The 11442-nt window shown below is 41.4% G+C and overlaps 1 protein-coding gene across 3 annotated transcripts in view; it reads left to right on the top strand.

The window, feature by feature from the left end:
* Positions 1–10584, top strand: part of LOC143020730 (inactive phospholipase C-like protein 2) — a 208285-nt gene extending 197701 nt beyond the window's left edge. For all 3 annotated transcript variants that reach the window (XM_076177430.1, XM_076177431.1, XM_076177432.1), the window contains 7 exons: positions 1115–1291; positions 3374–3471; positions 4560–4652; positions 5211–5396; positions 5977–6051; positions 7092–7334; positions 8727–10584. In XM_076177430.1, coding sequence (XP_076033545.1) covers positions 1115–1291; positions 3374–3471; positions 4560–4652; positions 5211–5396; positions 5977–6051; positions 7092–7334; positions 8727–8972 — 1118 coding nt within the window. In that variant the 3' untranslated portion in view covers positions 8973–10584. The remainder of the gene's footprint in view (positions 1–1114; positions 1292–3373; positions 3472–4559; positions 4653–5210; positions 5397–5976; positions 6052–7091; positions 7335–8726) is intronic.
* The last annotated feature ends 858 nt before the right edge of the window (positions 10585–11442 follow it).

The following is an 11442-nucleotide window of genomic DNA, read 5'->3' on the forward strand; positions in this document are numbered from 1 at the left end:
TTGTTGTTAGAGGTTATAGTTTACCAGCGTTTCTGTCTTCATGGACAATGAGTGAATAATGAAGAGAAGAATGATGAGGGGAAACTTTATGGGTTGGGATGAGGAGTGAAAAGACAAAGGAAAGTGGTGTAAGATGCAGCGTGTACACTGAAGAAGGGTAAGGCACTTGGAATGGACAGCAAGATGCACCAGGCTCCTGAAGTGTTAAATCTAATATGTAGCAAGTCGAAATACACTTCAGTATACCAGCACACACACACACACACACACACACACACACACACACACACACACATATATATATATCTATATATATATATATATATATATATATATATATATATATATATATATAATAATCATGTAATTCATTGGGACAATATTAAGAAAATTATTGATAGGATGAAATGTCATTGAATCTTGCCTTACTATCTTTTACGAGTATTACAAGATAAATGTAAGCTTTGGACTGTACAAGTTAGATTATTTTTTCATTAACAACCTTGTCAATGAATCAACAAACTCCGGAGGTCTTAGGATGGCCTTGGGTCGTTGCTTGAGTGAGGTCATTGTTTCCTTAGTTCCTTTCTTTCTCTCTTTTTATATGTTATCTTTGCAAAATCTGTGCTTTCCCTTGAGATATTTTAATAGACGAAAACGCTTGGACTCCATGTATCAATTTCCCAGCGGTTTTCAGCATACATGCACAAACATATTTTCCTCTGTTTCTTTCTTCATGTTGTTTATAGGATACCTTTGATCAAATCTATGTATTCCTTAACCCATTCAACTCCGATGACAAGATGTCTTGTCATTTGGTCAAATAAAACAAAAAATCATAAAACACCAAAATGTTTGATCAAACACCAGAAAAATATGACGTCAATCCTCGCTTCGCTCGCAGCGAAGCGAGGACTGACGTCATATTTTTCTGGTGTTTGATCAAACATTTTGGTGTTTTATGATTTTTTGTTTTATTTGACCAAATGACAAGACATCTTGTCATCGGAGTTGAATGGGTTAAGGATGTCATAATAGAAGAAAACGTTTAGACAACACAAATAATTTTCCCAGTGATATTCAGCATACATTTACATACCCTTTTTCCTCACAGAAACCAAAACTCGCACCGTGTCCAACGACAGCAGTTCTCCGATCTTCGACGAGTTCTTCGAGTTCAACATCAACCTTCCCGAACTCGCCCTTGTCCGCTTCGTTGTCCTTGACGACGACTACATCGGTGACGACTTCATCGGGCAGTATGCCATTCCTCTTGAGTGCCTCCAGACAGGTACGTGACACTGCTGTTCCTCACTTCGTGACATTACAAAGGATTACAAAGGAGGAGCACGCCGACGGGAGACCTTTTGGTCCATAACTAGGTCAGATGCAACAACAACAACAACAAAAACATAATAATAATAAATGAATAAATAAATAAATGAAAAATATAATAATATAAATAATGAATAGAATAAATAAATGCATAGGTATAGTTAAATAATAAACAAACAGGTAAATAGTAAATAATACTAAATTGACAAATAAATGATAATAAATGAAAACCAAGCAAATAATAAACAAACAGACAAATAATAACAAACAAATAAACAAACAATTTAGAATAAATGGCAGGCATTACAGCATCTTGCTTAGGTATTTATCTAAACGAATCTTAAAGTTTCGAACTGAACTACATTGCACTGCCTCTGCAGGAAGTTTATTCCATTCATATTTGGCACTACGATGGGGGAGTCTATGACGTATACGCTCTGCCCAATTCACCTGCCTCTTCCTGGCACTCATATTTGGCACTCTGACTGGGAGCCTATGACACATGCACTCTACTCAATCCACCTGTTTTGTTGAGATTGATAATGATAGAGAACGAGATCGTCCTACGGGCCGCACGGTAGCCCAGTGGGTACCGTCTTGAACTCGTAAACACGTGATCGTGAGTTCGGATCCCGGGACCTACTGTGGACTTGCAGCATTTTTTTTCCCGACAGCCCTGGCAAAAAAAAAAAAAAATGCAGCAATTGACAGGGCCTTGCAATACCAGGGGTTTCTCACTTCCCACTGCATGCGAGTAGAATGATGAGGTGAGGTGTGACCATCGCCTGAACAAAACCTCCAAAAAATGCCTTGGGCTTTGATGGATAGATGTCTAGTGAAATCACAATAACTCTCACTGTATCTTCCCTCATTTTTTAATAGTGGTGACTTGCCTATAACTGTCATTTTATGCCCTTTTGTATACATGCAAGTGATGAATACATCTTAAGTTACGATTACACTAGTCAACGAAATGGTTGGATTCCAACGATTCAATTGGATGTCGTCCAAATTTGGAGGATTTATTTGGAGGCAAAGTGTATGGTTGGAGGAAAGATACCTCCAACCATACGCCTGGAGTGCTTCCCTTAGATCTCATCCAAGGGAAACAAATTAAGATCTATGTCATATTTATGACATATTCGAAAAAATGTATACAACCAATTCAGTAATAAGAGATGAATTATTCAATAATATAAAATTATATTGAAATAAAAAAAATCATGGTATGTATATAGGGGCAATACTCAAACAGTCGTTTGATTAATTACCGCTGTGGTGTAAGCATTTGCTTGTTACGACGGAGTGGAAAACGGAAATTATTCATGCTATTCACGTTTCACATAGTGTTTTGTTTTTTAATGAGTAATGACACTAATTCCAGCAATGCAGCAAAGTTCTTCCTGCACATTCGGTGATAATCACAGAAGCCTTGATCATCTTCTAGACTTATCTGTCAAGTTGTTAAAGATATTCTTGGCTTTTCTAGCCATTCACGGCTTCACCCAATATCGCCAGGGTTTCTTCTTCTAAGCATTCATTAAGGCTATACATCAACAGCAAGAATTGTAGTCGCAAAGCACAATTTCACTGCGGTAGTGTCTTCCATTGTCTTCCTTCTTCAGGGAATGAATGAGAATCCGACAAGAAACAATGGTCTGAAACTGTCTTCTCCTGTCGGCATGCTCTGCCTTTGTAATCCTTTGTGTCCTGTTGATTATTTTGACACCGTTGGAAAGGCAGAAACATAAACACCCCTAACAGCAAGGTTGGACTCACCTGAACTAGTCTAACTACTCGTCCAAAGATAGGGCTGGATGGACGAATGCTTGTCCAGCCATAAGTTTGGACTCCAAGCATTCCGTTGACTAGTGTAACCATAGCTTTATGGTGATTCTCCCGTAACCCTTGATGATGGTGTACACACCACATTTTATACTCTTTATCCCGTGATATTGAATACATCATATCTGATACTCTGTCCCCTGATGGGAACAGAACCATCACTCTTAACCTTGGTCCTCTTGTCTCCTTCCAGGTTATCGACACATTCGTCTCCTGTCAAGTATGGGGGATCCCCTCGACAACTCCACCCTCTTCGTCCACATCTGCATCTCGAACAAGAAGGGAGGCGGGGTGAGTAAGACACACGCCCCCCCTCCCCCACACACAAACCTAGACCTTTTGACCCTCCCTCTCCTGTCAACACTGTGACGCCTCCTTCTTCCTCCTCCTCTTTGGCCTCAGCTTAGTCTCTGTTACTTCAATGACTCCTCCTCCTCAGCTTAGCCTTTTAGTTCAATGAATTTTTCTCCTCCTCCTCCTCAGTTTAGCCAATTATTTTAATGATGCCTCCTCCTCCTCCTCCTCTTCCACATTCTCCTCCTCCTCCTCTTCCACATTCTCCTCCTCCTCTTCCACATTCTCCTCGTCCTCTTCCACATTCTCCTCCTCCTCCTCCTCTTCCACATTCTCCTCCACCTCCTCCTCAGTTTAGCCAATTACTTAAATGACGCCTCCTCCTCCTCCTCCTCCTCTTCCACATTCTCCTCCTCCTCTTTCACATTCTCCTCCTCCTCCTCTTCCTCACCTTAACCTATTCAATGACGCCCACTTCCTCCTCAGCTTAGCCTATTATTTCAATGACGCCATTTCCTCTACCTCTCCCTCCTCCGCTTCCTCAACATTCTCGTCCTCCTCCTCCTCCTCCTCTTCCTCCTCCTCCTCAGCATAGCTTATTACTTCATTGACACCCCCTTCCCCTTCCTCCCTTATCAAATTATTTACCTATAAACTCGTTTGTCTATCTGGACAGTTGCCTCTACGTTCACAATACAAATGTATTATCTACTCATCTACCCTGTCTGCATATCTATGATATAGACCCATCTTATCTACTCATCCGTATGTATGTCCATAATCAAGATATATTCATCTACTCATTTTCCTATGCGCCCACAATACAATTATATCTATCTACTTATTTATTCATCTATTTACATGTCCACAATACAAACCTACTGGTCTCATTTCTCTACATGTTCACAAGACAAACCTATCTACTTATCTACGCATTCATCTACATATCCTCAAAACAAACCTACTTGTTTCCTCAATTGTCTGCATATCCACACTAACTCATCTACTCACCCACTCATCTACCCTGTATGTCTGCATATCCACAACAATCAACTCATCTACTCATCTACTCTCTCCTCTGGCAGCCAAAGCAGGGTCGGTCCCGCGCTCGGAAGAGCACTTCGAGTTCTGTCGATCTTCGTCCTATCGGACTCAAGACAGCAGACGACATGTTCAGGGTAAGTAAACGAAGAACGTTCAGTTGTCGAAGAACGGCCCAGTGAACGAAGAACGGTCCAGTGAACGAAGAACGTCCGGTAGACGAAGAACATCAAGTCAGGCGAGGGTAGGACATCCAGGAGAACAGCTGCAGAACAACGTCATATATATACATATGTATATTAGTTGGCTAGAGGGTCGATGTTCCTGTGAGGCCTTTTGTAGAACGTCAGATGGTTCCTAAGTCCCTCTCCTACCACCCCCACTCCTGAAGTCGTCTGTAATAAGCTTGGGTCATTTCTTATTTTTCTTCAACAATTAAAACATAACACACTCGGGATTTTTTTTGCTTCTATCTCTGATAAAAAATAAATAAGTAATAATCAATAATAGCAGTAATAATAATGATAATAATGATACCAATAAAAATAATAACAACAGAAACAATAACAACAATAAACCCAAAACTACGAAATATCTTTACATCACCGCTAAGGAACCTTACATTGCTGAGGGGGCAGGAACCACAACGACAGTGAGACTCGATCTCAGGTCCTTCACTCTTCTCCCTTCTTCAGGAGGCCGAGGCGACACTGATGGAGGCTGAGCACAGCGAGCAGTCGGTCGAGGGCGCCTGGGCAGACCTCCAGGACGAGTGTGGCCTCGAGAATACAGCCAATATGAAACAGTGTCTCAGGGTCACCGTGAGCAGGTTCCTAGCCTCGCCCGGGGTCAAGAGTCTTGCTATTGTCGAGGACAACGGGGTAAGTGCGAGGGTGGCCCTCGCCCTCTCTTGACTCTCTAACTCCTCTCCTCGCCATCGTGGAGAACAACAGAATAAGCCTCTTTCTCTCTTGCTCGCTCTCGTTCTTTCTTCCTCTCCCTTGCTATCGTCGAGAACAACAGAATAAGTCTCTCTCTCTCTCTCTCTCTCTTGCTCGCTCTCTCTTTCTCTCTCTTGCCATCGTCGAGAACAACGGAAGAAATGTGGATAGTCCTCTCTCTCTCCCTTTCTTTCTCTCTCTCTCTCTGTCTGTCTCTCTCTCTCTCTCTCTCTCTCTCATCCAAAAAAGTCTTTAGGTCTTGGTGTGTTAACAAGATCATTATGTCTTGTTTTAATTCTAATCTATTTCCATCATTTCTACTTATTAGTGTATTCATTTATCTATTTATTCATTTCTTTATTGTTTGTTGAGACATTCTAGCAAGTTGAAGTGGGTGGGAAGAGGAAAACTAGTCTTAATCTTAATTCTTAGGAATAAAACTCGTATTAAGACTCCAGTCTTTCCTCTTTCCACCCATTTATCAATTTATTTGCTTATTTAATTTTCTTCTTATTTTTAGGTTCCCTTTGTCAGGAGCTCGTACCCAGGTCCACTACCGTCGCATCTTCACAAACTCGAGACCTGCTTCGAGAAGGTGAGTCCTTTTGGAGTTGTTCTTCGGCTGCGTTTACACCGAGCGCGTCTCGGCTGATTCACCTCAACCGTTACGAGTTCGTTCGAATAAAAACGACGCCGGTTACAATCTCTCGTGTGTATTTTTTTCTTTTTTATCAATCTTCAGAAGTCAAATTACCTTTGCGTCATATATTGAGAAACTGAATGGTGAAATGAAAGGAGGTAAACCGTAACGAATGTTAGATAGATTAAGTGTTCTTTGAATCAATCAATTAGTCAAATCAGCCATCCTGAGTCCACTGCTGAACAAAGGCCTCTTTTATAGCATTCCATGATTCACACGACCGTGCCATCCTCTACCACGTCACTCCTGCAAACTTCTCAATCTCGTCTCTCCACCTTCTGTCTGGTCTCCCTCTTACACGCTTCCCATCTCGCGGCGTCCACTCAGTAACACACTTGCTCCATCGCTCATCAGTCATTTGCACTAACTTACCTGCCCAATTCCACTTTCTCTCTTTTACTGCTTCCACAATATCTTTCACTCTAGTCTGCTCTCTCACCCAACTTGCTCTCTTTCGGTCTCTCAGCGTTATTCCCATCACTGATCTCTCCATTCTCCTCTGTGCTGTCCTTAGTTTTGTGAGTCTTGAGTAAGTTGAAGATTATAATTATTTAGGGCAGATGCTGAAAGTGACGAAAGATCATGATAATGAAATAAAAAGACGCATTACAATTGGTTGGAAAGTGTTTGGTAAGTATAATAAGATCCAGAGAGGCTCTCTACCTTTATGTTTGAAACGTAAAGTTTACAATCAATGCATTCTACCAGCAATAATCTACGTTCTTAGAATGCTGCAAGCAAAGTATTCAACTAGTTATTCAAATGCACAGCATTTGGCAAAGATCAGCCCTGATTCGCTCGATGTAAACGCAGCCTTAGCGTTGTCTTCGTCTTTGTCATTGTCGCCTTTATCTTGCTTTGACCTGAAGAGTCCTTGTCGTTGTCGTCCTTATCTTTTTTTGACATGACCTAACCTGACCTAACACCTCCGCCAGGTCATGCTCGAGTTCCAGTACTTCTTCCACAACATGGACAAGTTCAAGTCTGCCCTGGAGGCCCACCTCGAGCCGACCTTCGTACTCTACGACAAGCTAGAGGGCCAGCTCCACAGCCACGGGATCAAGGGCAAGAAGGCCAACCGGGCCATCGAGAACTACGCCTGTAACGTCCGAGTTATCCGAGGACAGCTGGATCGGCTCGTGAGCATGGACAAGAAGTGCAAGGTCGCCATGGAGCAGGTGAGGAGGGAGGGAGAGGGGGCTGGGGAGGAGGGAGGGAGGGAGGGTGCTAGAGGGGTGGAGTGAAGTAGCGAATGGAGTAGAGGGAGGGGAGTGGAGAGTGGTAGTGGAGGGAGATGAGGAACCCTAGTGGGTCCCAGGGAGGGAGTGGAGGGAGTTGAGGAAGTGGAGTGGACGGAGGGAGTGGAGTGGAGGGAGGGGAGTGGAGAGTGGTAGTGGAGGGAGATGAGGAACCCTAGTGGGTCCCAGGGAGGGAGTGGAGGGAGTTGAGGAAGTGGAGTGGACGGAGGGAGTGGAGTGGAGGGAGGGGAGTTGAGGGAGAGAATGGAGAGGGTGGAGGGAGTAGTAGAGGGAGGGAATGGAGAAGGTGGAGGGAATGGAGTGGAGAGGGTGGAGGGAGTGGAGGGGGTGGATTAAAAAAGTGGAGTGGAGGGAATGGAGTGGAGAGGGTGGAGGGAGTGGAGGGGGTGGATGAAAGAAGTGGAGTGGAAGGAGTGGAGGGAGTGGAAGGGAATGGATGAAAGGAGTGAAGTGGAGGGAGGGAACGAGTGGAGTGGAAGAGGTGGAGGGAGAAAGGGAGTGGAGTGGAGTGGAGGGAGTTAAGTGGAGTGGAGGGAGAGAGTGGAGGAAGTGGCCTACGCTCCATTCAAAGTCTATATGTGCACAGTCTGTTCACGAGCTGTGATGGGTAAATAAATACAGAAATGAATAAATAAGTAAATGAATTGATAAACAAATAAATAAATGATTAGGTAAATAAATAGACAATGAATAGATAATAGATTAAATGTAAGTAGATAAATCACTTGAATTATAAATAGATATATGAATAAGCAGAAATTAAGTAAATTAACTGATCAATCTATGCATAAATATGAAAAATGGACACAGAAAATAGAAGAAATAACTTAGATAAAATCGCTTGTTCAAAACTAGAATAAAGAATCAAATCTCCAAAATTTCCTTAAAAGGCCATAGACATGAGAAATACAACTATCATTCTATGAAAAAAACACCAACAATAACATCAACAACAATGACAAAAACAACAACGACAAAAACAATGACAATGACAGGAACAACAACAGAAATAACATTAACAAGAACAACGACAAGAACAACAAAAACGTTAACAAAAACACTAACAAAGCAATAAAACCAACAAAAACAACATAATCAACAACAAAACACAACAATGAAATAAACAAAAACAACAAAAACAACTACATCAACAAAAACAATCATCACCAAAAAAACAACTACATCAACAAAAACAATTACACCCCCAAAGACAACTACATAAACAACAACATCCAATCAGTGCACTCTTAGCCTATCCGCTTGACAGTCAGCCAGCCCCTAGACCGACTTTCCTCACGTTCCCTGCCACAGGTCCAGTCTACCAAGATGATGCTGGAGAGCCTGTCCCTGAAGGAGCGTTCTCCGATGACAAAGGAACGCCCTCGACTCAACCTGTCCAGCCGTCACCACACAGCGGAGAACCTGTCCGTGTACGGAGGCCCAGGTCCTTCGCCAACGTCCCCAGGAGGGTCCTCCTCAGACCCGAAGCCCAAGAGCATCCTGAAGAAGAGCAATTCCAATATAGAATCAGGATCCGCGCCGGCAGACACCGTTTGATGGGGTGTCGGGATACCTATTCTTAGTCTAGAAGGACACTTTACCACTGCAGGCGAAAGTTGAAGATATGTTAATTTATTTGTAGATGAAATATATGCATATTCCATTCTCGACCTAGGTTATGAAAGACAACAAGGACCCTTCCAGAATGAGGCTTGTATATTCACGAGTATTAGGTTTAGACTCAAGTGAGAACGTGTCAGAAAATACCTATTCACTACAAAAAAAAATGTAGGGCTTGTGTAAGCAAGTGTGTATGTGTGTGCGTGCGTGTGTACGTGTGGAGGGAGCGTCAAGAGAGATAGTGTGGGTCTAGGCCAGGGGTGGGTGACCTTTTTTATATGCGAGTGCCAAAATCAGCCATATCTTTGATAAAAAAAAATATATCACGTGCCAACGATGTAAGATTAATCATATACCTACATAGGTGTATGGTCCTAACTCCACCACATAAGGCCCCAATCCGCTGCCCAGCGCAGCATGCGGTGATCATTGATCATACAAAAGAAGTTGGACATTCATTAGTTATTTGTTTTAAGGTGAGCTCTGGTTTCCGCGTGCCAGAAGAAAGTCGTCAGTGTGCCAAAGGTTTCCCACGTCTGGTCCTCACTCACTTCCTCTAAGTGGCTCCAAACATGTGATAAACACTTAACACTTTACCTAGCATCTCTCTAGGCTTATGGCCGAGAAATAAGCTTTCAGTACTTTAACTAAGTATGGCCAAATGTACATGTTTACAACACTATGAGTGACAATAAACTACGCGGTCAAAGAATGCAGTCATTATGTGTATATATATATATATATAGAAAGGTTAAAAATATTATATATAATTCTAATCTATAATTATCATATGCGACATGAAAACTAGAAGATGTATGTATTTTGATTTATGAATATATTCAATGCGTATGCCAGTAGATATATGTATGCAAAACTGATGAACACAAGAACAACCAAACACAAACACTCGGACTTACATTCACGGAAACACAGTTACATTTCTAAATATGGCAGTTGCTGGCATCTTCAGTCAAGGTGGTGGCACACTAGACATTTCTCGATAGCATGCTACTTGCTTTTGCTATTTCGTTTGAGTAGAAACGACTTCGGTCACGATCTTTTGTTTTTCAAATTTCCAAAAGTCAAATTACTCTTGCGTCATATAGAGAAGATTGAACGACGAATTTAGATAAATTAAACCTAGAATACGAATGTTAGACACATTATCGGGATGTTCTCACGGAAATCTAGTATATTGTAACCGAAGTCGTCTCTACTCAAACGAAGTAGCAAAAGCAAGTAGCATGCTAGCCTATTGTGCCGCCACATTGCGTCTCTGAATATGACAATGGCTGGCATCATTTGCAAGGCTGTAGCAATCGTAATTCTGTGCGTGGTTACAAGGTCGTAAAACCACGTCGTATGTTTACGAGTCTCGCAGCTCCCAATGCGCATCAGCCACTCAGTACTTAGAACAGGAGTCAACTGTACGTGACTTTTATACACACAGGCATACATGCCGATATCTATTATCTAAATGAGCACATACCAGCACACCATTACATTCACACAATATTATACTATATATATATATATATATATATATATATATATATATACAGTATATATATATATATATATATATATATATATACAGTATATATATATATATATATATATATATATATATATATATATATATATGTATGTATGTATGTTTGTATATGTAAGGGGGAAAGGACCCTTTGATATATATATATATGTTCGTGTGCGTGTACTTGTGTGCTTTATGTGTTTGTGTGGATGCGTATGTGTGTACTCGTGCATGCGTGTTTATCAACATATTTCATGAAAGTGACAAGAAAAAGGAACAAGAAACCCGTAGAGTTTTGCTCCAAAGACAAAAGAGCCAAAAATAATTAATAATTAAACTCAAAGTCGTGTGTTGATCAAGAAGACGCGATTCCCTCTCATAGAGTCCAAGATATAGACAGGCAGATCATCAGAAGAAAGTTCCAGAACCTTGCATTGGAAAGAAAGGAGGAGAAATAAGGAAGAAGTAAGAGGGAAAAAGAGATGGAAACGTAAAAGAAGGATCAGAAGGAGAAGGAGGAAAAGAAAGTAATTGTATAAATAAAGGGTAAGAATTTTCAACAACAACAACAAGTCTTTCAAGAAGTCTTTCCCCTCCAAGGAGTCTGTTTAGGGCAGAAGCGGGAATTCCCCAGAGTGCAACGTTGCCAATTCGACCACCAATTATCGGATCGTCACTGTCACCTGCCACCCAGTGAAATCTCGACGTGGCACATAGGGAAAAAAGCGCTGTTGCCATGTCCCAAAGAATTTATTCAAATCATTGTTATAATTCTAAAAAATGATGATAACTGTGCTAACATTTTCCTTTACTACATACTGAATATCAATAACAACAAATTCAAATAGCAGATAGATGGGAAATAATTAATAA

This window comes from Oratosquilla oratoria, chromosome 40, assembly GCF_046742065.1.
Source record: "Oratosquilla oratoria isolate Oo_2021 chromosome 40, ASM4674206v1, whole genome shotgun sequence".
Classification (NCBI taxonomy): domain Eukaryota; kingdom Metazoa; phylum Arthropoda; class Malacostraca; order Stomatopoda; family Squillidae; genus Oratosquilla; species Oratosquilla oratoria.